This window comes from Struthio camelus, chromosome 8 (genome assembly GCF_040807025.1).
Source record: "Struthio camelus isolate bStrCam1 chromosome 8, bStrCam1.hap1, whole genome shotgun sequence".
NCBI classification, from domain to species: Eukaryota; Metazoa; Chordata; class Aves; order Struthioniformes; family Struthionidae; genus Struthio; species Struthio camelus.
Window position 1 is genome coordinate 36,315,638 of NC_090949.1, and position 25,903 is coordinate 36,341,540.

The 25,903-nt window shown below is 39.3% G+C and overlaps 1 protein-coding gene across 4 annotated transcripts in view; it reads right to left on the reverse strand.

The window, feature by feature from the left end:
• JAK1 (Janus kinase 1) overlaps positions 1-25,903 on the reverse strand; it is a 67,031-nt gene that overhangs the window by 12,875 nt on the left and 28,253 nt on the right. Inside the window, exons 2-11 of one of the 4 annotated variants that reach the window (XM_068953437.1) lie at positions 20,242-20,321; positions 18,768-18,966; positions 16,484-16,607; positions 10,740-10,893; positions 8,550-8,713; positions 7,263-7,605; positions 5,047-5,232; positions 3,943-4,100; positions 2,559-2,682; positions 852-1,038 (exon numbers count right to left, since the gene is read on the reverse strand). In XM_068953437.1, the coding sequence (XP_068809538.1) occupies positions 852-1,038; positions 2,559-2,682; positions 3,943-4,100; positions 5,047-5,232; positions 7,263-7,605; positions 8,550-8,713; positions 10,740-10,893; positions 16,484-16,607; positions 18,768-18,966; positions 20,242-20,247 (1,645 nt within the window). In that variant the 5' untranslated portion in view covers positions 20,248-20,321. Of the gene's footprint in view, positions 1-851; positions 1,042-2,558; positions 2,683-3,942; positions 4,101-5,046; positions 5,233-7,262; positions 7,606-8,549; positions 8,714-10,739; positions 10,894-16,483; positions 16,608-18,767; positions 18,967-20,241; positions 20,322-25,903 lie in introns of all 4 variants that reach the window. The other 3 variants (XM_068953435.1, XM_068953438.1, XM_068953436.1) reach the window with 3 other exon arrangements.

Consider the following 25,903-nt stretch of genomic DNA (forward strand, 5'->3'; position numbering starts at 1 on the left):
GGAAACCATTATCTGATCAACACAACCACACCACTGCGTATTTCCTCTTTCATATAAAATTCAACTGCAAGAAACTTGTAGCTTATAGCAAACAATTTTAGTAAGTGCTAGCTAGCATTAACAGTTTAACAAAAGCATGATCGTCCCAGGCCACAGGTCTACGGGCATAAAGTGTGTTCTGCTCGATAACAGCTACTGACCAATTTTTCCCCGCTGCTTCATAAAGATTAATAAAGTATATAACAGTTTGTAACGACAGCAAACAAACTTCAACCCAAAGGTCGCAACAAAAAGCACTGCAACCTTCCTTTGTTAGAAAGGGCAACGTGACGCATGGCAGCACTCTGCCTGGCATACGTGACTCTGCAGAGCAAAGGAAGACCCTTATATGGTCCCTGCCTCACCGCAGCATTTCAGCATGCGCCTGTGAGTCAGCTGTGACATTTTCTTTTTAAACAAATCTGAAGTTCCGCCTCTGCTGCCGATACTGCAGGGCCGGGTTTTTAGGTGCAAAAAGACAAACTTGAACTTTTCTCACCGTCATCTGAAAAGTTCATACAAACAAGTCTCGTGACAAGCAGCAGTCCCTGAGTATCCTGTGCCGAGCTTCTAACATTAATAGGAAACCCCCAACACCTTGTTCACAGTGCTTTACTTTTGCTCTTTGACAAGACTCCCCCCTTAAATAAACAAGCAAGAAACATTATTATACATATAACCTTTTTAAGTGACAAAAAAGCTTCACACAAGAATAAAGAATGAACAGAACACACTAAAAATGCCTCCTATTTCCAAAGTTCGTCTTCTTTCAACAACAAAGCGTTTTGTTTCTCTTAACGGATAGACACTACCTCTTGGTTTTGGCTGGCAGCATCTCTTCAGAGTAAAGCTTATGTTGTCTGTCCGAAGTATTTGTCCTTTCAGGTGATCCATCAGCTCTTTTAAGGATGAGAAAGACTTGTTTGAACCATGCAGGAAATACCCGCCCTTTTTCACTTCAATCTGAAAGTTCTTGTACTGGATTGAATTATTTAGCATCTGCTGTTAGGGAAGCAGGGGAGAAAGAAGCAAAATATTAATCCTTACAGGGAAAGAACATTCACGGGAGCTAATAAATCCATCTAAGGCAAGTTCTCATGAAGGCTCCCAAAAAAACCTTTGAAATTACATCTAGGACCAGATAAAGCCTAGCTCCTGAGCTAGGCTCCTCTAACCAGAGCTTGAGTCCGATGAAGGATCATAAAAATAGAGTAGATGAGCAATATAAAGACGCAAGCATCTAACAAGTCCAAATTACTGCTTCTGTGTTTAAAGTCATATAGCACAGCCTAAGAGCACACAGAAGCCCTGATTCTTCAGTAGGAATTGTCTCCCCACTCAGTCAAGAATTGCACAATCTGGACCATGGTTTCAAAATCTCAACTTAAAAGATTTCCATTTCACAACTCAGACTGCTCAACAAGCTGAAACAACAAGACTTCAGACTTTCATTCAAGTCTTCCAGTTTCATCCAAAGGTATCAGAGAAGAATGAATGGATCTTCATACTTATCTGTCTCAGGCCATGCCCTTTCAAGGTCTATCCTCTGCTCCTGCTTCCTCATCTCACATATAGTGCAGTTTCATACAAACCTTTTCCTCTCTAAGCCTTGTTGAATGTTTTCCACGACAAAAGTTATTTCCTGTTTCAATGCCACAGTTGCCCCCTCTGTTAGAAGACAGTGATTTTTTTTTTGGTTTTGTTGTAAAGCTCTACAGATGAAGAGCCCAATATCCATGCTAAGAGGTGGCTATTATTTTCAAGGGTTTTTTTTTCCCCTACCATTTTATATTTTTGTTTTAGATTTCCCTTCTTGGCCTCATCATTCCTGTAATCTTTCTCTCGAAGGGAGAGGAAGCGTTTTGTATGTTTTTATGCTAATATTGTGTAAACAGCTTAAAAATCATCCAAAAACTAGCAAGTCAACTGTAGGCTTCCAACAGAGATCAGTGAACTTTAAATTTTTATGCAGTTATTCCATTCTTCTTTTCTATTTCTAACCATTACTGTATGGTTTTCTCACCCATCCTACCTCTTGAGCTTTTCCTTATTATTCTCATCATTTATTTCACAAGCTGTCTGCATGACCCCTTCTGCAGTGCTCTACGTGCAAAGCCACTTGTCCTCACTCACTATCCTTCTTCAGTGTCTCAACAGAAACATGTTCATGTATTTAAATTCATGCTCAAGAAACATTAGATAAACTGCAGTAACACATTCTGTATGTAATTCTCACAGCATATAGTAATCCAAAAAAGCTTAATTTGAATCATGTTCATGCACACATTTGATTGCTATGAATGGAAGTTCTGTAAGTAATGAATCATATTTGTCAGAGAGCGCACAAAAGTGTAGGGAGAACGAACCTATGAGTACAACAGTGTACCCTCTCCAGCAGTCAGCTTCCAAAGAAAGGGAAGCGTGACTAAGGAACAGGAATATATCAACATGAATTACAGGGAGCAGGTAGCCTTTAGCTCATTACCAGATTACAGCTGCTAATACCACACCTGACGTACCTCTGAGCCATCAAAACAAGTCACTGTCAGGAGAATGTGGTTAAAGTTTGTGCAGCTCCATCTCAACACATACATTCCTGCTTCGTTCCCTTCTTGTCGCAATTTGTTGATGGCGTACTCCGTACTGAAAGAGTTGATGCACAAATGAGGAAGACTGACAAACGAGCAGTTGCATCCAGAAACTATTAGTAAAATCCACAAAAACAATGTACAACAGCAACTTACAAATATTTACACTATTATTTATATCTATATAGTGTGTGTGTATATATATATATATGTAAAAACATGATTTGTGTGTATTACACATACACACGTTTAGGTGCACAAGAACAGAAGAAAGATGCGTTAAGCTCTTAGCATGCTTAATGGGGAAAGTCTGCTTCTAACACAGTGCATGTAGTTTTCTATTTATCACATCTTAAAACATACAAGCCAAAAAGGTGAGCAGAAGGGAAAATAATTCCTTTAGCTATTAAAGAAGAATGAAAGGCTTTGTACTTCCATACAAGGACTCCTAGGGCCAGCAAAGATGCAGTTCACCTTTGTTTACCTAAAATATTACCATCAGTTCAACTAGCAATGGTCTTTATAGCTATTAGTCCCCCTAATGAAGTCAGCCTCAAAATACTCCTATAACAAGGAAACACGGTTTTATGGATGGACAGGTTGATGTGGAGGAAACCAGTGATAAATTTTCCATATAATCGGAAGACAAAATTTAGGAATATGTGACTGGTTTAGGACAAGAAATTGGAATTTTAATCTTGTATGCTAAATGCTGATTATTGTTAATAAAATAAAACAAAGAAAAGTACCGAAGTACAGCCTATGAGAGGGAATGCTTTATGTATGTCATTTGTAATGGCCAGCACAACTATGAAAACAAAATGACTGCAATCTATTGGAAATGTAGCACTACAGCAAAGATGCTGTTAGCAAAGGGTTTTTTGCTTTTTCATTTTGTAAAACATTTTAAGTTGTCTCAGTTTTGTTTACCTTGACATCACGAGAGTTTTGTCATTCCTTTGCTGCCTCCAATAGGAGCAGAACTGGCCAACAGTCAGCGCTGCTGAAAATGCAACTCTCCATTTTCAGCTACATAGGTAAGGGAGCTCTCTTCTCCCTTTTCAGAAAACTTCCTCCAACTAACTGTTCATATAAGCATCCGGGAAAGATTTAGCTTGGAGCTGTAAAAATGAAACCCACTACTGCCAGCTGCCTCGGTTGTCGGTATCTACGTTGTCCTACAACCTTTCGGTAACTAATTCTGGGCAATATGGCATCTCCAAAATGCCAGATTTCCTCAATGGCTTCAATATGCAACAGAAATAGAGGACTAATTCTTTGAGTGGGAAAATTAAAACCAAACCATTTTACTAACCAAATTGGTCCATGGCATCCATTTTTTATGTTGTGCTCAATCAGCGGGGGAGCCACATCTGTGCAGAGATAATGGTGGGCATCTGCTGTAAGTCTGAAGTATCCGTCTATCAAAGATGCAAATGACAAGGCCTCATCATGTGAGGACAGTTTTAATTCCTATAACAAAAAGATATTTTAGGCAAAAAATCTTACAGTTCAGTTAGAACATTACATGACTATTTTAATATCCAACAATTTGTGTGTGTTCTCATTCTATCATGGTTTTTGCATGGGATGGCTAAAAAAATTGTCCAGAGATCTCTGACATTATGATCATATACACATACACACACAAATATTCATACACACACACACACACACATATATCTATATAGATATATATTTAGGAGGCCAATGGTGACCATTCGATATATTCCACCTCCATTCCTAGCTAGAAACTTTAATTATCTAGCATGATGTAAGGCCTGCTGTAATCCTATGTGCAATCTGTCCAGCAAACTCTTGTGAAAGTTTGTAAAAAAAGCCTTTGTGAAAAACTGTAAGTTTAGGACCAGGGCAGCATGCTGGATTTGAAGCCAAGTGACCTTTGGCAGCTCCTTTCTAAATTCTAACAGCTGGCAGTCCCCAGCAAGAGGGAGCAGTTAGGACACGAACATCGGGTATCTATAAACTGACTTTCCTCTCCCTCCCAGGTCCTCTCCGCCGTTTGTCTCCTCTCCCTGTGCCGTCATTTCTGAGTTCCTCTTTCTTGATGCTGCTTTTGGCTACCCAAGACGTACACAGGAAGGCCACCGGCTGAGAAGCCTGGCAAGGAGTCTGCTGTAAGTTTGGGGCTCCAAGGGGAAAATAAGTTGATAAAACATAGCAGCATGCAGCAAGAAGTACAGAGAAAGTACTGTGCTCATCAACTGGCTTCTCTTCTAATTAGCATTTTGGCTAATTAGTACACTCATACACTGTTGAAGTCAGCATATTTATCTGTTATTTCAGAGAGTCCCATTAGCAAATGTTCCTCAAGGAGGTTGTCACTTCTTGCCCAACAACCCTGTATCTTTATTATAGCTTCTCAGGGGAGGGAAACCTACCCAGGCTTGGTTCTTACCATCCTTTTGTTATCCTGCTTGTTAATGCTAACTGTGGAGTCCTTGATGACAATGTGGGTGATTTCAGGAAAATAGGAAAAATTGTTCCATGAGTCTCGAATTTTGTGTTTTTCTTCCTCCTTTTTGTTTTTGCCATCTGATTTTTTCCTCTTCATCTTATGCTTCTCTCTCTCTGTCTGTGCAGACTGCAAATATATTTGGGATGAAAGTATACTAATAAAAAAAACTTTAGGACTTTTTTAGAACAGTGTTTTTACCCTTAAACAATCTCTTAACAGAACAATCTTCCACAGGTATTTAATTCTCGAACACCTTTTGCATTGAATTAAACACACCTTCAGCGTGTCTGTATTGCAAGGATGTACATTCTCAAGAACCGTCCATAAGACAATTGTTTTGAGGGTGATAAGAGAGGTTTGAGAACAAAGAAATCTTATAACTTATCTTAAGTTTGGCCAGCAACCACTGTACAATCTTTAGCTAGGCAACTTACTTCTGCCAGTATGACAGGGATATTATTATTAATACACAACTGAAAAGGTCAGTTTGAAATTTCTCAAGTACGTGTCTGAGGTATCCTTTCAGACCTCAGCCCAAAAGCAGGAGCCGCACTCTCCCCACAATGCATGCCTCCGCTCCTCCTGAGGGCAGCTCCCATTCTGCACGCAGTCCACAACGAAGCTGGGCAGCTTACAAATCAAAAATTCTGGCAAGTAACCGCTAACCCATTAGGTTATTTAAAAGATGTAAACGCTCAGGCCTGAGCAAAGCTTCCTGCCAGCCACAGAAAGCTTCTCAATGGAGACGAAAAGTGTTTGGTTTAGGCACTTAAATAAATATGATCTATAAATCAGTCGAAGTAGGATTTTACGAGGCTGCAAAAAACAGGCTGCATTTCTTGCAAGCTTTTTTCCCCTCAAATATCAGTCGTCGTCGTCCCCCCACCATCAATAATATCATTTAAAACAGAAATTCTCCATCAGAGACAGCGGTCATTAACTTGCATTTAAATGGAGTGAAGCGCTCTACTTTCTGTGCTACAAAACATAGGAATCAATAAGCTTCTCATCACTGTGGGGAAGTGAGGGAAGCAAGAAGTCAATTTGTTCATGTATTACAAGTTGAGAAAATCCATAGAATGTTCCAGAATCCCTCCAAACCCAAAACATACTTAACGGTTACGTACACAAACTACAGAAGAGGTTAAGCAAAGTGACCTTAGGAGCACTGAAACGAAGAACAACGTATAAAACATGACATAGGAAAGCTTTGCTTTAATGTCACTGTAATATAATGTAATTCATGAAAAGTCTGTCAGCATGAGCAAATGTAGCATCTGGCCGTGCCAAATACACAAAAGCGGCATTAATGCCTAATATCACGACAGAGCCCCTAACCTTGAAGGCCTCCACAGAAGTTGATCTTTCAAGACCTATATCTGGTTTGGCAAAGCCAGTACAGTCTTTAGAGTTCCTGGTGAGTTTCTGCACTCACAGAAGCAAGGGACAAGTGCTGTACGGGCACAACAGAAGGTTTTATGAAATTACCTTCTGAACTACTGCACGCTTGCCTAATCCTCTCATCCTTCCCCCAAAGCTATCAGCTGATCAAACCAGGCAGCAGCTGCGTACCACAGAGAAGTCCTCCTGTCTTGTAAGTGACACTTAGGACAAGATTTGGAATTTTTTCAGATGTAAAGGACAGTACATTAACAAACTCGCTAATTCTACTCGTGAAGTATAACTGTTCAGCCCGGAGAAGAGATGGCTACAGTGGGGACCTAAAAGCAGCTGCCAGTGCCTGCAAGGGGGTTATTGAGGAGACAGAGGCAGGCTCTTCCCAGTCATACACTGTAGGATGAGAGAAAATGGGCATAAGCTGAAATAACAGACGGTTCTGAACTGTTACAAGAAAAAACATTTTCCCCATGAGGGCAATCAAGCAGTGGAACAAGTTGCCCAGAGAGGTTGTGCCATTTCCATCCTTGGTGGTTTTCACAGCTGGATCACGTCCTGAGCGACCTGGTCTAACCCCATAGCTGACCCTGCTGTGAGCTCCTGAGGTCCCCTCCAACCTAAACGATCCTATAATCCTATGAAAGAAATCTTTTTAAAGAAAAGCTGAGCTGCAGTGTCTAAAAATTATATACATTTTATGAGTGCTGTTAGGTTCCAAAAAGTAATCCCTGAATTCCCATTTACAAACGGATACTTACATTTGGCTTGAGCCGCCACTGAATTCCATTGTTTCCTGTTATGATCACTTCATATTGTGGGAGGATCTCGTTGTCTCCACAATTAAGCCTATTTATTTCATTCTCGGATGAAATCAGCAAAGATGAAGTCTCAAAAATTTCTGCTCCATAATGTTTAGTCAAGGTCTCCATTGTTGACAAGTATTTAACTTTCAGATCATGTGGAGACACGCTACTGTCACAAATGGTTTTATTGTTAAACTCTTTAAGGAAATCCTTGAAAACATTATTTATCCGAATTCTGGTTAAGAAATTCCTCTGTCTGATGGTCTTGTTCAAAGTTTCAGGAATATAATGCTTGTAACTAGAAGGAAGAACAGCGCTATGAGTTAATACTGTTGTGTCCTAAACTTTTAGCTCTCTAAAATGCAACTGCCTTACTTTAAAAGTAATTTACAGAGAATAGATGCAGTAAATCGTTGTGCATTTAGAGCTACAGAAGTGATCTGCTAGTATTAGTAGCCAACAGCAATTCAAATAATAAGGTTATCTGAAAGTTTTGTAGTCAGATGAATATAGCCCATTCAAACCATAACATTTCCTCAGATTAGTAACTTTCAAAAGTAGGTTTTTTTTAAGAATAGCTCACAGCACCTCTAGCAAAAGAACCAATTCAGTGCTTGCACGCAGCCTCGAAATTCTCAAACTTCAAGAATGATTTCAAAGAACCTTCATCTCACTTGGTGAAAAGATAACATTTGAACCAGCAAGAATGACAACGCTGTAATTGTAAGCCAGTATGTTTATTTGCATGCTGTCTATCTGAAACTTTAATTGCAATATACTGCCTGCTAGGAAGAGCATCGAAATTTTATTTTGATGTGATATACGAAACTAAAACATTACTAAAACGGGTCACTAATCAGCTGCCCTGCTGAACTGACTAAGCATTCTTCTCATTAGATTTCCTCTTAATAACGCTCTAATTTTTTGAACGTACTGACCCAGCACCCGGAATTCACAGCAAACGAATCAGTAAATAACACATCAATGTACTGGTTGCCGTAGCTGCATAAAATTTCATATAATCTCCAGACAAGAAAAAGCTTCCGATATTCTATTACATAGCCCTACTGACAGGATTAAGAAGACCCACTTAGCAATACTAATATTGGAGCTTATAACTCCTGTACAGTCAGGAGTTTACCTTTACCCTGGAAGGTAAAACATTTAATATCCCTTCTAGAAGCAGACGGCCAGTTTTCTTCGAGCAGGCCTAACAGTGAGCAAGAAGTTATCCCAACTTACCTGATATCTTTGGGGAGCTCTGGAAGTTTCATATTTTTCTTGATGGCATAGTGAGAGATTGCAAGGACAGCCATTCCCAGACACTCATTTTCAATTTCATGAACTTCTTGATCATTTTTAGGATCACGAACTGGTGCCAGGCCTTTCACTAAGTCGTACTGTCCCTTAATAGGGAGCAAAACAAACAAACAAAAAATAAATAAAAACAATAAAAGGTATTAGGCTTGACATTTGTCATAGTTTAGCTACCAGCAACCAATAGGCCACAAGACCAAACTCTCCTTGAGCAGGAAAAGCTGAAAGTCATGAAAAGAAGGGAAGAGTTGTGCAACAGAGTAAGTCTTCTCTTAGATCAGTAAAACAATAATGCAGGAGCACCCCAGTCACACCATAAACACGTCCATCTGAGAAGGAACACCAACATTAGTGCTTGACAGAAGTCTTTTAAAACGACGGTTTCTGGAATCACCACATGCACTGTCTCCCGCACTTCCATCCCTTATACCATCCACAACTTTGTGGATTATCAGGAAGAACCTATGTCATCCCCCTTGGTGAAAATGACTTTGTCAAGCTAGGCTCTCAGTCAGCACCGCTCAGGTCTTTTCAAAGCCCCAGTTCACTTCTATACGTTAGCCTCACCGAAAATCCACTTTTTTATTAGCTAAAGAAAGTATACCCTTCTAGCACCATCGTGGGGTTTTTTTGGTACAGAATAAGCACTTTGTGTCTCTGCTTTATATCTGCCCCATTTCATCTGATCCCTCTACTAACTTCATACACTTAATCTTTAAGCCACATCACAAAGCTAAGACTCCAAACTCAGTGGCAGCCATCTTGCTTTGAGACTGTTTGAGAAATACTTGGCTGTCAAAGAGCAAAGACATTTCGGGTGCCTTATACTAGCACTAGTGTTTTTCTTTTGGGCTTTTCTTTTCAAATGGTGTGACTCAAAAGTAAATTTTGGCTTAGTGTAATATTGTCTGGTAATATTCATTGGGGTTCTTATTCATCCACCAACTTAAAAGGTATTTTTGCTCTTTTTACTGGCATTCAAAAAAATAAAGAAAAAAAAAGAAAAAAGCTGGACACAATCAGTTTTGCCGCATATTTTCAAGCAGTAATTTTGCAAAAAAGTTGCATACGTGAACACAGGTATATGTTCGCATCCTGAATGAAATAAAGCACGAGTTCATTACGCAGAAAAAAAAATCTTTCCTTCTTTTATTTCTCTAGAACACAAGTGGTACCACCAAAACGCACACTTAGCTGTAGCTAACTTGGCACTTTATTTTATTGTGATTTCACAACAAAAGCGTTCACTTTTGCAGCCTCAAGCTGTCTCATTTCTAAAGGACACAGTCATTTCAAAGTCTGAAAATTCTGCAGTTACTGCACTTCGAATCAACAGTAAACATGTTTTTCTCCAATGTATTTACCTTGCTCATTTCACAAACCTCCATCAACTTCAATCTTTTTAAGAGACTACTTCCCTTTTTCTTAGTGAAAGCAGATGTTTTCTCGCTTGCAAAATTATCTGTGCGCGTGTAAACTTGTTTTGGTTAAGAGCATAAGCTTTCTGAAAGAGGCACCCTGCCTGCCTGCCTGCCATGCTTAGCACACTGCATGTGCTACCAACAACGGGGAAGCGCACAGGAAAAAAGACACTGCATGTGAGCAGACTGTGGAACAGTGGTATTATCAGTCAATGTTTTAACATCACAAAACAAAATAAATTAATTAGAAGGACACTGTATTACCATAGCTTTTATGGTAAAATAACTATAACTAAAAGCTATTAGCATAGCTTTCAATGTTGCTATCATTCAGCTGTAGAAGTTATAAGCTACAGAAGTTGTATGGTCATTCTGTGCAAAAGTCTCACGAAAGAAAAGGCAATAGTATTTATATTCAAAAATAGTTAATATTAAAGAAAGTGTGCCATAAAATACAGTCCTGTTTGGACTGTGGAATAGACAGGTTCTTTAAAAGTTCCATATATCAACAGATTGTACCTCATGCAGCAAATTCTCTTTGCTCCACCATGAAGAAAATGCTTATTCACATCAACAATATAAGGTTAGAAGAGCTTTAATGTTTGAAAATAGGTCTTTAAAGCAGACAAAACTTCTGTATTAAATAGTTTTCATGTGACTAAAATAGCTGAGACACTTGCATACAACGTCTTACCTGTGCAAAAATGTATTCTAATGAGTTTGCATCAAGTATGGGGGTTCCTTCTGGAGCTAGCTTCTTCTCGTAGGAGTTCTTGGACTTCTTTGGGGAATGTCTCCACACTGAGGGTTCGCTTTCACTTGTCCCATGCCAGTTTGTAAAGTAGTATCTTGCAGCAAACAGAGAGTGAACTTTAAAAACTTTTGGGGAAACCTCAGTTTACTCTAGATGTATTTTAAACTTTTAGAATAAAACATTCTAGTTATAAGCCGAAGTCCTTCATTCTTCTACTCTGAATTTTCAACTCACACTGGTCCGCTGCCGAAAGTGCACTCCTAGTCTGAGGAACTGGTGAAAAGCCCTATATTAGTTAAAGGTCTTCAGCATTTCCACTGCACAGTATCTCACACATTCTTAACTCACAATACCACTATTTACTACTTGTCTCACCCCTGCGCAGTCCACCAAATAAGAATGGGGCCATCAGGTGGCAATTACTCTTTAATTATCCCTTACACTGCTTTAGTAGTGTAATGCCTCGACTGTGTATTAACCAATGGTTGACATTTCCACTCCAGTATAAAATGGCTTATCAAAAAGGCCAGCCTTAAACCTCCTCCTCCATAGAGAGCAATACACAGTACAGAGTTGCCCCGAGCACCCTCCCTCGTGGCTGGGGCCAGAAGCAGCGCTATGCCTCACTTACCACCTTGGAATTTCCACTTCCCTTTGGTTTAAGACGGAATACTAGATGGAGCTGGTGTAAAAGACACTAATTCAAATTATCTGGTTTTAAAAGGCCACAATCAATCTTCTGTGTATATTACAAACAAACTTTCCACTCACATCTGTATACCAGGCCTCTTAATTAAAAGCCTACTAAAAGAACTGGCATCTGCTGAAAACGAATGAATTCGAGTCCAATCTTCTGTTAGCACCTTGTGAAAAATCTGTGCCTAAATGATTCCATTAATCTCTGATTACCTGGGTTCCAGTAACATTTTAAATTAAGTAAAGTTTAATTAAATCTAGTTTGGATCAATGCTTCTTTTGCAAGAGCACATGCTTTGCACGTGACCACGACATGATCAATTAAGAGGTCAGAGCAGAGCAAAGATACCTGCTAAGTAGGAAGGATTTCTATAAGAATACACAAACAGCAGCACTGGCAAGCAATGCAAAAGTACTTACTAATACAAAGGGAGGTGAGAAATTAGATATTTCTGATGGACAGTGACCACGGTAAGTGCCATACCATTTGTTTCATAGTAACGTAGGAAGCCTTGACAGCTAAGGTTTTAATGCCTATCTAAACGTATGTTAAGCAAAACCAGAAAGAATCTCTGTGATCAAAATGAGAATAAATAGCTTAACACAGGAAAAGGACAAACGAACTTGAACTGTAATAGACGCTGCACATAAAAGGAGAAGTTAAAAAAAAAAAAAAAGAGAGAGAGTGAGAGCAGATAAAACCTAAGCTTTTAGGTAGAAAACGCTGAGGCATGCAATGGGTACATCCAACTCCTGAACTGGAAATACACGTTTTCGGTATTCAAAGAAAAGGTTGAAAACAAACTACTTTATTATAAACTACAACGACACTTGGAACATCATAAATAAGAGGTCCTTCCACTTAAATAACAACTCAGAATGTTGCCCAAGCAGTTTCATTTCAAATACAATGCAATAAAAATTGTAAGAGACATATCCTAGAAGACAGGAAGACAGCACAGCGATAAGTCAATTGGCAAATGCTTATGAACACTATGGTGGAGGAAATACGTGATTATAACTTTGTGATTTGCCTCTGCTCAGAATGGGAATTTGTGGATTAACGCCCCATTCTGCAGTGACAGAGGTCACTGTGTATCAGCCTCAGTGCAGAGTCAGGACCTTAAGAGCCAAATAAAATTAGTACTTTTCATCAGTTGAGTACTGTGTGCTTTCATTACATGTGTTATCTGCACGTTCAAATGAAGAATTATGTATCAAATTACTCTTAAACAGACAAGGCTTTCTGCATTATTTCTGTCCTTTCTTTCTTTCTGATAAATTCTCCCAAAAGCTAACGTATACGGCATGCATAGGAGCCCCCCGACACACACAACTACGGCAAAAACTCCTGACAAGTACTCTAAGACACAGTAGAATTTCTCTGGTCTAAGCATAAAATCAAAGGAAAACAAATCCTTCGGCCTCCAGGAAATTACTTTGTTTCCTTATGCTCCCTTATAAGATGAATTATAATTAATAATTATAATTCCTTTGGTATTTCCTGAAAATGATTATGGGCAAGTTATTGTGTATTGTTTGTAATTGAGCTGATAATTTGTTCCTTTACCTATTAAACCGTGCTGATTAAGACCTCACTTCAAAGTCACAATAGAAATTAGAGCCCCATTGTTTGGGGAAGGGATAAACAAAGCAGGGACAGTCTCTGCCTTGAGGAGACTGATGCTCCCGGCAAAGGGGAAAGGACTGCTTTCTCACTTGCACAAGCAGCAATGGAAGCACAAGCTCTCGTAGTCAGAAAGCCAGCAGAAGAGTGAGAAGCTGGACTCCGCACGCAGCTGCGAGAGCAAGAGCTCCCTCTCCTTCAGAGCCCGCTGGCCCGGGGTGCACGCGGGCGGCGCCAGGGCAGCTCATGCCCTTCCGCGCCAGGGCCACCGGCCGGGCCCTTCTTCCCTGACTTTCCAGTCCCGTGCGTCCCTTTGCCACGCAAAGAAACGTTGACAACAACCCCTGGCTTAAACTCAGTCCAGCTACAGAATAGTTAAACTCCTCCTCCATCAGCTTGTGTGCTGATTAGTCAGGATATTACAAAATATTGTGGTTTCTTTTGTTGTAGATTTTTTTTTCGGGTTGGGGTAAGTGAAAGAAATACAAAGTTTCCAGTTAAAAAGTAAGACCTTTTAAAATATAATTCTGTGTATATATTGTAGGCCAAAAGTATATCAACTGGCACAGATTTGATGGGGAAAGGAGATGAATGGGAAGCTCACACAATCAGAAACCGAACTTAGAAGCTTTCAGCAGTGGAAGAAAAATCTAAACAACTAAAAGCATTTGAAACTATTCAGTCATGTGCCTTCATTTTATATATATCATTTTCATAGGACATTACTAAGGCAAGCTTGGAAAAGTAATGAAATATCAGAAATAAGGTTGTTCACACAAAACTGATTTAGTCCCTGCAAGATTATATACTGTCTAATACAGTGCAATACTAAATAAACCCACACCATTTTCCTTTCTTAAGGGGAAGCCTGCCTCTTGCAGAGCTCAGAACAAACAGCATTCATTTAGAGAACAGTTATTCTGAATCCTGTGCTGCTCATAGTTTTTCAGTGCTCAGCCCTACTGCAGTTCAGGTGCCCAAGCCAAGACCCACAACGAATCAGAAACGAAAGCAAGGAAAATCCCACTTCACCAATATACTGCAGTATTCATAGGGAGACAGGAACCTTTGTATTACAGCATCTAAGTTCATATAATCTCATTTTAAATGTATATGAAATTGAAATTATTTTTAACACATATAATTGGCCCCAATATTGCAAATTTTCATTTCTCCGCCAAGCTTCCAACTCCAAAGCTTAAAAAAATAAACCACCAGAACAAAGCTGGGCATTTTCCTTAGCTTTCTTCTATGAAACGGTAGAATAGAAAAAATTGCAGAAAATAGGTTTCAACATAGACAAATTCTGCCTAAATACTTGCAATTTGACACAGTTGTAAACAGCCAAAGAAGATTTACGAGAAGGAGCTGTCCAAGCAATTTTAAAGAAACTGGTTTTATCAGACACACATGTAATATGTAGGTGAAACGAAAGTATACCCGGAGAGATTTCTCATCATTCATCCAAAGCAGAAACATATAAACATGAAATACAGCAGAAATTATTTTTTAAGAATTGAGTTAAAAACAGCATCATGCTTTGAATCAAGAGGATCAAATTTCCACAATTACGTTTTGAAAATACTTTCTTCTTTTAAAGAGAAAAACAGACCACATCAAAGAATTTCAATATCGGGGAAAACACCCCAGATTCACATTACAGCAAGAAAAAAAAAGTTTATCCAGCATACCATTGATCTGACTGATCTTTTCAAGCAAGAAAGGGCAAACAATGCTCTGTAAAAGGCCACTAGTTCTCCCAGCTTCTTTCAGGTAGTCACTCAGATCCATTACTGTATGGTATTTATCTACCAAATTTAATCACAGCTGTTATAATCTGAGATTAGCTGGGGTTAAGTCATTAATGCTGCTAATACAAAGACCATGCTAAAGAAAGAGATTATAATGCCCTCTTCCTCCATAAATATAGATACTATATAGTATAGTATACATAATAATATAATTTTTTGAAACGCAAAGATCTTTCTGTTAATTGTCAGTAAGTTTTTCCTCATAACAGTTCATCCAAAAAAATAACAATTCCTGTATAGCACAAATGTAATCGGAATTGAAATTCCTTAAAGTTCCAGGATCACTTGGATGCATTTTCAAGCATCTTTCTTTGTATCTGCGTAAGCAAAGTGTCTGTTATTCTCTAGGAAGCTTAGAGAAGAGTTTGGATGTACAACCTGAGGTTTATACATGCCAGTTCTCTCATTAATGTGTACAAATGATAGCCATGTTGTCTAACTACAGATTATCAGGAAAAAAGATGTTAAAACGCATACAGCTGTATTAGCACCTGATTTTACAAAGTTTTGTCTCTACATCCCAAACTCACCATGTAAGTATTACGTTTTAAGACAAAGAGGGGATATTACATAGAAGCTTACTTTCTCACAGATATACCTAGAAGAACTGATAAGGATGAGATGAACTTGCTTTAGGAAAATGTGCAAAGTTTCAAGATTAGTTATGCCTGGAAGCAAAGTTTATTCCATATAGTTCTATCCTATATCACATGCTTGATACTCATATTGATACAAGAAAAAAAAAAATCAGAATAAAAAACAGAAGAAAGCAGCACCACGTACAGAATGAGTTTTCTATCAAATACTAAAATGAGGACCTCTTTCCTTTAAGATAGAGAACGTGGGATTGCTCAAGAGTTTGCAGTATCGCTGCTTTCACTTGCCAGCGGATAAGGTTGGTGTATCCATTCAGACCCGGATATTTCAACAGGCTATCTGCTATATTTTAAGAATGCCACCTGAAGTTCAGTCTGATGGTATACAAAGAATACAGACCTTAGGCACAGTGTTTTGAATTTTCTGATGCATCCTCTAGTCTAGCACATGCCACCCACAGTTAGGCCACACAGCTTCCACTATAAGTCCTAGAGGAGAGTTTTAAAAAGCACAGGCATGCATCTTCTTCCTTTCAACTTAATAGTAAAATTCCCATTGACTTCAGCAGGAGTACAGTTCACTCTGAACACTTCAAATGGAAATTGAAACATGCAAAATACTGATATGGTAAACCAACATTTTTGAGCCATTTTTCAATTTAGCCTTTAGCTAGTTCAGTCACCTAGAGCTCCACAGATTTGGGTTCTTGTGGTTTTCAATTTCTGTTTTGTTTTTTCAAGGTTATATAGCAAAGACAAATTTCTGGAGACGTTATAAGCTTTTCCCGTTAATCTCCTATCTATGGTATGAAGTGCAAACCACTTCTTCTGGTTTTGCTTTCTTGCTTCTTAAGAGAGTTCAGTAATAAGAGTTAGAGCACCTACATATCTTTGAAAAGACAAATACCAATACCATGGTTCCCCAAAAAATCATTTTTCAGATGTTTTACTTACCTCATTCTATAATGGAGCTGGTATGATGTTTTTTCATCTATCTTAAAGACCTGGTTGGGTGCATACCAGAGTCTTTTGTTCTCATCAAACAGCGCAAAGAGATTATGACACAGCGGAGATATACCTGTCAGAGAAAAGCAAACAAATGCATTAATTCAGAAGGCTACAGTACATACACACCCCCCAAAAATACAAACACATAAAGCAAACGTCTGACCTTGTAATATCTACCATAAAAAGAAACTGATAGCATGATTAGCTTAAAAAATGCTAAAAAGATAGGATTAAAGGGGAAGTGCAAACTGTGTGTTGACTGTTTATCATGTCTAAACTGTCTGACATCTCAGACACTTCTGGTGTTAAATTTATTTTGAAATTCTGATTTTGCCAAAGGACAGGAATTAAAAACCTTCACCTTCCCCAGATCACAGAAAAAAGTTGTTTTTTTTTTTTTTAAACAAAACCACCGAGAAGTACTACAATTTTGTTCTCAGTTTTACTTTATTAATAAATTTTACTCCTATAGCTGAAAGGGAAGGTTTTAGTGAAATGATGAAAATCCCCTCCCTATTACCCAACAGGCAGAAAAGCATAACATGTCATTTTTCCTTTCTTTACTAATTCAACAAAGGACAGACTTTGACTTGTGTGTTTAGGCTGATCTGCATTAACCTTTGCCTTTATATCATCCCAGTGAAAAATAAGCTATAGTATGTTTACAGGACTTGTTGTCTGAATTCTTTGCTTCAGTTTTCTCTTCAATCGGAGGCAGTAACTTTTTGCAATAGCTGTATCTGAGGCCACAGCCAGGCACGCATCTCTGCTCCAGAGAGCTCTAAAGTATGTGCTTAAGTGCCTTTCTGAATTATGGCCAGCCACTGAGCTCATTGTTCAGTTCCTACAAAATTCATTGAAACCAACTCTATTTTGAATGGAGGAGAGAGAGAGGAGAAGGGAAGACGAGAAGCCAAGGAAATAAAAGCTAAACAAACTAATTGCTGCATGAGTAGCCACTACTTTCTACAAGTAAACTGGCAGCATGTAGATGACATCAGTGGTTTAACTATCAGTAATTCGAGCTTGAACTCACAACAGAGACAGCGTCACAGGCTTGCTGAAACACTAAGACTTTGAACAAGATCAAGAGACGATAGAAGGAAATTCCCCTAAGGAATGTTCCCTTATAGGTAGGTTTTAAGTACTTCCGATTTTCATTAACACCTATTCAAAAACTAATCGAGTACTTAATTGATGGGGTTTGTCCTTCAGATTCCCATGATTCTGGCTCTTAGAACGGAAGAGAAGTAATTAGGCAAATAACTGGAAGGTACTTGATGTCTCAAGAACCAAGATAACAAGGGAAAAGAAAACATTTGAAAGCTGCAGGGAAACTTATGCCCAGAAATAGGTGGTCTGCCTGTATATACAGCCAGATTTACCCATCCCATATCAGCTGAATGATATCCAATGTCCCATGAAGCCTGTGGAATACAAAATTGGGATAGGAAGCAAAAAAAAAAAAAAAAAAAAAAAGAGAGAGAGAGAGAGAGAGAGAGATAAACCTTAAAAGTGTAAGTATAAAAGTATACTGGAGCCCTGATTCATGAGAGTTAAACTTAGACTAAATCTATCGATTCCAGTAGAATTATCCACATATTCAAACATTTTGCTGAGTCAAGGACCACAGTGACAGAGCTAGACCTTTTTAGTCTACGTTTCTGTATTACTGCAATTGTGCACAGTTCAGGTATATTAACTGGTGAATTATTAATACTGTAGACATCATAATTCTCTGCAAAAAAGCATCAGTAACAGAAGAGAAAATTAAAACTGAGAAAGTAGAAAATGGTTCTATTTTGTTCCCATGTGCCCTCTCCAAAACATGGAGGTTTTATAACAGCACAGATCTTGACGAGCTTACTAACTAGTATATGAGGTAAAAACAGATTTGTTCAACTTACTTGTATTATTACGTCTCCTCTTCTCCTAAAGGGAGCCTAATGCTACCGTACTAAAATAAAAAAAATCAGTACCTGTATCTGCCAGAAAGCAGAGGGCAAGCTCACCACTTCATATGAATGTCAAGAAAGTCTCCTCCAACGCTTTTTCCACTCCAAACAATTTAAGTGCTGCCCAAGCAGACCCTTGCAAAAGTTTCTAAGATTATCTATCACACGTATTTCTCCCACAAGTGTTGACTTACATGCAGAGAGAGATGCACCACTTCTGATACTGTCAGGCCTTGTCACTGAGAACATATATAATATAATAGCCATATACTCACAGCACTTTTGAGCAGCTTCAATGCACAGCTCCTCTGAGGTAAACTCGCCACTGGTGTACCAAATGGAACGTTTATCTTGCAGGTAGAAAAGTATTTCTAAACCCTGATGCTGAGCTTCCAGGTTTACTTCACTCTTCTTTGTGCTCCTCATCTTTGCACAGAAAGCCATGGCTTTACAATCTTCTTTTACATTTAGATACTGAAAGTGGAGGAAAAATATTTAAAGAAAACATGATCAAGAAGAGTGTGATGGCAAAACGATATCAAACTCCCTGAGACGCTTTGCACATTATAGCTGAAGTCAGTAGAGAGGCTTGGGGAAAACTCTACGCATAGTAGCTCGGGTTCTTGTACATTTAAAGTGCAGTTCTAATCTGGGAAGTGACTCGGAAAAATGTTGTTGTAGGGTTCTATATTTTAAATTGTTAGTTGAAAAGCAAGCACTCCAAAGCACAAGTTCCCCCACACAGAAAAGACTAAGATGAAAAAATGGCTGAAAAGAGACTATTTAGGTCTGAAAGTTGTAATTAGACTTTTGGTTTTAATTAAATTCAATTCACAGATAAAATTAGAGATGGCTTGACGCCGCAAAATTGAGAGCTAAGTTTCGCTAGGAGCTTTGGTTCATTCCTGTCTCTAGTGAAAACATTTTTGTCAGTACACAAATCTGCTGCTTAAGGAGGTTATTGAATGCCATGATGGGCTAGGCACAGCATTTCTCAACTTTTTCACATTGGTAAGCTGATTATTCAAAATCAGTATTTTTCAAAAATGAGGGGGAAAAGTGAAAGAAAAATATATCAATAATTATACTGGTTTTGCTATCTGCGTTCCCAATAATTCCCCTGCACTGAAGTTCTGGTGCTTCCATAACTATTCCGAAAGATTTGTTTTCTTCGCTGTAAGACAGAAATAACTTTCACAGCCTTAAGCACCTAACTAGCTGAAAAAGCAATACTGGCTAATATAAATACTACAATTTACACTTGCTTAAAAAAGAAAAAGCAGGTTAGACAGCTTTTATGATTACAATCTACATTAACAGCTAAATATTTCTGATAGTTTTCTCCTCTCTCACCATTTGTTTGGTAAACTCCTTATACTTAGTCATAGTGAAATGGGCGTTATTTGAGAGTTACTTTTTATTGTTATTTCTCTGCATAAGGAAAGAATAGCACTAAGGAAGTTTAATGCAATGTCTTTAAGACTGCCAAGAACGCACATGATGCAGCTCTGACTCAAAAGGAAAGGCATGCTGCATTATACCCAGTGCTTAAACAGAAAGAGCAATAACAAGAGTTAGATGAACATAGACTCCAAGTACTATGAGGTCTATGTTGCGTGTTTTACTAAACTTTATCTCATTTAATAACAAAAACCCAAAACACCTATTACATAGTTTACTTACTTAAAACTTCCACCCACCCACCCACCCCCCCCCCAAAACAAGAAAAAAAAAACAAATCCAACATACCTGCATTTATGTGACTGTCTGATCCTCTAAGCAACTGAAACAGATTATCTTCACTCGTTCCAAGAGCAATTTGACTCTGGCTGAAAATGAGAAAAAAAGTGTCAGGAATTGCTTTGTATAGTTTTATGAAACACAAAATATAAGGTCAGCCTGATAAAAGGCTATTTGCAATCGGGGAATCTTTCCATTAATATAACTGAGATTCAGATCTAGTCTCAATCAAAGACAGTTAGAGCAACATCTACAAATGCATTCTGCATATTCTATGCAAATCTACTGATTTCTTTTGATTTCTTTTGAATCTTTGCGAGCGCTAGTTGAGATACAAACAAAACACAGGGGAAAAGTCTTGATTATTTTATTGTTTGTTTATATTTTCAGAGCATCAACAATCTGCATCCCTTCTCTTAGACGAGACACCAAAGGAGAACTTTCCTCCTTGTTCCATATCCTTCCTGACTTTTGAAGTCATTCATTCTTCCCAGTTTTTATCTCCATGTTGCTTATTCCAGTTCTTCCCTGGTCTCTATTATTTCTCATCCTTCCAAAGTTTCAGGTTTTGTTCTTTGTTTTTTATTCTCCTCTCCTCTGTGAAAGGTACAGAGTCTTACGTGGACTGCAGAGAAAAGGGGAAACTACTCAAAGGGGTGAATATCATGCAAGGGTCATATTTCTTTCTGAGGAACTTTGTTCAAAAGGAACACAGCCAGTGACTTTAGTGCCTTCAAGCAGTAGGGACACCTTCCAAGATCCTACATTTTTTCTAAGCTTGATCTATGCACCATATTTGTTCAATAAACACATACAGTTCCAGAGATTTTTTCTGTCTCGTGTCAATCACAAGAAATGATCGCAGTATTTTGGAGCTGGTTTGCAAAACTATTTCCACACAAAGTTAGAGTTTACCCTTGTCATCTGAAGCAAACTGGAAAAATATAAATACTATCTTTTTTAAATGGTAAGCACGGCAGTTTGTCTATTTAAGGTATTGTCTGATGCCAGGGTTGTAAAATCAATGAGACTCTAAAGGGGTGCTTAAGAAGTAAGGGGAAGGAAAAGTGGGCATTGATAAAAACTCAATGCTCCTCCTCCCACTGGCATGGGAAAAAGCTAGACCTGCCTCAGCTATGGGAAAGGAGTTTGAACTTCTTGAAGAGAATAAGGAGGTGGGACTCCTGTTCGGCATCTCTGGAAACATTCCTCTGTTTTGGCTTTGAGTCACTTTTCATCAGCCACTGTCCCATGCTCTGAGGGGGAAACCAGCCCAGCAGTCACAGTTGGTCACTAGATCACAGCAGCTCAGGCCTCGGGCTAAGAAGAATGAAACTGCAAAACGCTAACCAAAGATGGCACTATGCTATATGCTATATTGTAATTTGTAGAGTAACAATGTCCCAGTGGAGGGCCTGGTGCTTGGGATTGGGAAACATTTTTAAATTTTGATCCATATACATTTCTGAAACCAAGCACAGTTCTGGAAAGCTTCTGGGAGTGTTTTCTCATTAGTATTGCATAGTGTTGGTCTGTCTGGAAATACATGAGCGTATTCTTCTTGTTAATCTATGAAAATACACTGAAATATATGAGGAAAAGACAGGGCCAGATACGGATGCTGGTGGAGAGGGCAGTGCATGGTCTTGGTAAACTAAATGCAACAGTGCTGCTCGTTTAGTAAGCACATCACTTATCACTAGTCCGAGGCTGAAAGACACTTCCATTTGTATTCTCCATCCCTTCCTTTTTCTCTTCTCCCCTATCTCTGCCAAAATGTATTTGAACTAAATGAGCTTTTATTCTTTTTTCTTTTTTCGCAATAGCATTAGGCCTTAATCTGACATTGCAGACTTCACTGAATATTGCTCGAGAACCTTTAGGGCGCAGTTTGCACCAAGTCTGACATTTCAGCTGATGTAGTCTTCCTTTGTGCTTGGAAAGCGCCCAGCAGTTGTGATACTATCACAGAAAAAATAACATTTAACAGCACAGCGCATATTTACAGTTAAATTGCACGTTCCTTCCATCCATGCCACTTCAATGCTAAATTTGAGTTTCCAGACACATTCCCCCAGCAATAATTAGGGGAAGAAGTAACCGAGAGCATGATTACTGGAACATGCAGATAAGCCAGGAACTGTTTCTGTACAGCACAAGAAAATTTAAATGCAAAAGATAATGGATGTAGCTGTAATCTAACTAATTGAAAACACTCTCTTTTAAATTAAATATCTTACAACTGGAAATCAATGCATTTTAATATTTGTGTGGGTTTGTGTTTTGAAGGGAAACAGCAAACCATTGCATTTGTGCAAATTCATAAATCAAAACTGTTGCTTTTCAATGCAGTGTTCTTTGGTTATGCTTAACAGCTCATACTCTTGTTTCTAATTATAGCAGCGATTCCCAGAATCCTAAAGAACCCTAAGCATTGCTTCATTTACAATACGCTTCTGGGAACGAACCAAACAAGCCAATGTCTACTCCCTAACTTACTATTTAGCGATAAGTCTTCCAGATATTCCTATGTTCAGTTACGAGGAAGTCACCTTTTTAAAAATACACCTTAATAAATTGAGTAGCCTTCCAAAACTCCTACATTCACCAAGGGAAATCCCGCCGTCTCAGCAGTAATATTTCTCACCAGTCCTGTACAATAATATTAACATATACAGGCATTATGCAAGAATGAAAATAATTTGGAGATGCATTTCAGATGGATTAACACTCACCAGAGCGTGGATATGAAGGATCATATCCGGGGTGCCACGGCTTGCTGGCCAGCCTGCTCAAAGGCAGAAAAGTGCAGCTGCACGCGGCCCACCACTGTTCACACCCTGCTGCCAGCACCAAGTGCCTGCAGCTGTGCTGCTTCACCACGCGCAGCAGGGCTCAGCCCCAAAGCCAGAGCGCTCTTCCATCTCATATTTGCTGACTAAGAGAGTTCTCCCAGGCATCACGTTCAGCCTCTTGCCACCTTACGTATCACATTATACAGCCCCCGTCACAAACCCTCAGGCTTCATCTCAGAAGAAATTCGAAGGAGATTTTTTTTATCCTTTGCCACTTAAAGGCTGCTTCAGAGCCTCAGCGGACCACTGTTTTTTATCTGGTGCGAGTTTTCTCCCTCTCTTGTGAATGTTTCCCCGATAACTTAAGGATAGCAGCTGTATCCTTTCACACACTTCATTTTGCCTGGCTAAACAAGCAAAAACAGTCCCCTCCCATATGACAATCTCCACTTTCCCCTGTTCCTCTTCACGGCACTTCTTCAAGCTTAATGCATCCGCCTGATACAGCAGTCTTTTTCCAGAAGACGTTTGTCTGGTGCCTAGTACAACCACATAGATGCACCTCCTAGAAATAGTCTGACTGATAGGATAGCATTTACCTTTTTTCAAAGCACATTTCTTTTCACCTCATTTCTGCTTGGTGGCGGGCTTTTGTGACGTATGTGGGAAAATATTTAGGGGACGATAGGAAGGTTCTTCTTGAAATACTGTTTGCTTCACTCCATACCTTGAAAGCTGACGCATTATAACCTTTCAAGCGTTTCCCAAAGTAGTTTCTCTGGTCATTTAAAATCCTGAACAATATATACACACGTATTTTCTACCTTCTTAAAGTTTACATTTCAGTCACAGAGTAACTCAACTAGCTGTTAAGGTTAGCAAGTCCTAGCCTGGTGAACCCACCAGCAGAGGGGGACAAAGATTCGCTCTTCTCACAAGGGTTACAAGGACTTTGGGTACACATAGGCTCATAAACAATATTATACACCCACAATTGTCAAAATCCGTATCCAACTTCTTTGGACTACGTTAACGATGAACGGACCTGGGGCCTGAGGCAATTATTTCTGAAACCCTCATAAAATCATTGGATCAGAAGGATGGAAAGTTAAAAAAGGCACAGGAAATTCAAGAAGGCAGGTTGTTAAATCAATTTGTTTCTGGTTTTGCTATTAAACCCTAATACTTGATTAAAATGTGGAGAAAAACATTTGTTAAAAACCCAGGTTCCTCCTTGCCATGGCCAAGCAGAGAGGTCCAACCACAATACGCCTGGCATTTCTAAGGAGAAAAGACAAAAACACACAACACTTAAATAATTCCTTTAAACCTCCTCATGCCTCAAAAGATGGAAAAAAGGAGAGGGCTGAATTAATTGTTTCAGAAATTATTCGCAAATCTGTCCTTGAATCAGAAGTTAATAGGCAGTCTTGGAAGGAAGAGCAGAGTCAAAGCTGACATTTCTAAGAAACGTTTTGTGAAGCTGGTAACGTTCTGCACCTGACACTGCCAAGAGTTCGCACTAAAAAAAATATGCCCATAAACTCAAAAAGAGTTTCCTGTGAACAAAAGAAAATAAAAGATAAAATTGTCAGTTGGTGAATAAGGATTTCGGTGGAGATATTTCAATATGTCGTAAGCCAACCGAACGTAGCTCCAGACTCCCTGGGGCGCTTTTAAGAAATCTCTTCCCATTTGAGCTCAAGCAAAATTACAGATTACATACAGCTTAGACTTCCTGTGTGAACCAGACAAAGGAGTCCCCTCCCCCCGACTCCATTTTCTCATTTTCAGCAGGACGCACCTGAATTTTCTCCCACCAGAGCTGCTGTGATCCCAGCCCCTACAGCCCGCACCGCTCAACACACCCTTCATTCGCAGCAGCCCCCAGCTTGAGCCAGCCTAACTGTCTGTTGGGTCAGGGAACTTAAAACAAACCAAGGAGAAAAACTATTTTTAACCCAAGTAAATTCCTGCTGGCCCCAATCCCATTTACTGTGGCACCTCAGGAGCTGCCCCTGGGCCCAGCTGCTGCCTTGCCGGCTGCCAGAAGAAATGTCGGCTGAGCCCCACAGCCAGCACGTGCTTCTCCTCCCAGCCTGGCCCAGGGCGCCCAGGGCCTCCAGCAGTCCCTTTATTTCGTTCGTGAAGCATTTTAAGGTGTCAACTCTAGAAATGAAAACCTCACAGGTTTTGAGAATATGACAACCCAAACAGCTCTTGGCCCTTAAGCCAAGGCAAATCTGAGCCCTGAGACCTGCTCTGACTAAAATATGAGTTTTATTTCCTGCATATTGTTAGCAGTTCTGACATGAAAATAACATCCAGCGTGGTGAATGAGTTGCAAGAACCCGCTGATTTACTCCGCTCCCAACGTCCTGTCCTGTTTGTGATGCCACGTGGCTACTGGGGATATAATCATTCTGACTAGAAGCAAAAGAATATTGAAGCAAAATTAAAAAATTGAGGGTCTGTTTCATTGGCAAAAGTCCCCAAAATGTGAGGAGAGGAAAATCCCAGAAAATATCTGGCCAAAATAGAACTCGATTTTAAGAACTATTTTCAAGCTCTTCCTCTTTTTTCCTCAGCCCATTCGCTTCTTGTTTCACGAAAGGGACACACTAGGGTATGTTTAGGCTTGCTTATGCTAAGAAAGTAACATACAGCTTTTCCTTAAGCGTGCTGGGCATGCCATTTTTGTAGTGTTAATAGTTTATGCCAGCCAGAAAGTTCTCCTTTATTTTTTTCAATGCACCAGTAAATAAGTGGTCACGTGGCACGCAGCAGGGAGGGCTGCGAGCCCCGACCTGCAACAGGGGTAATACCAGGGACCGGCGCTAGAGATGTTCCTGTCATCTAGCGTAACTAATTAGGGA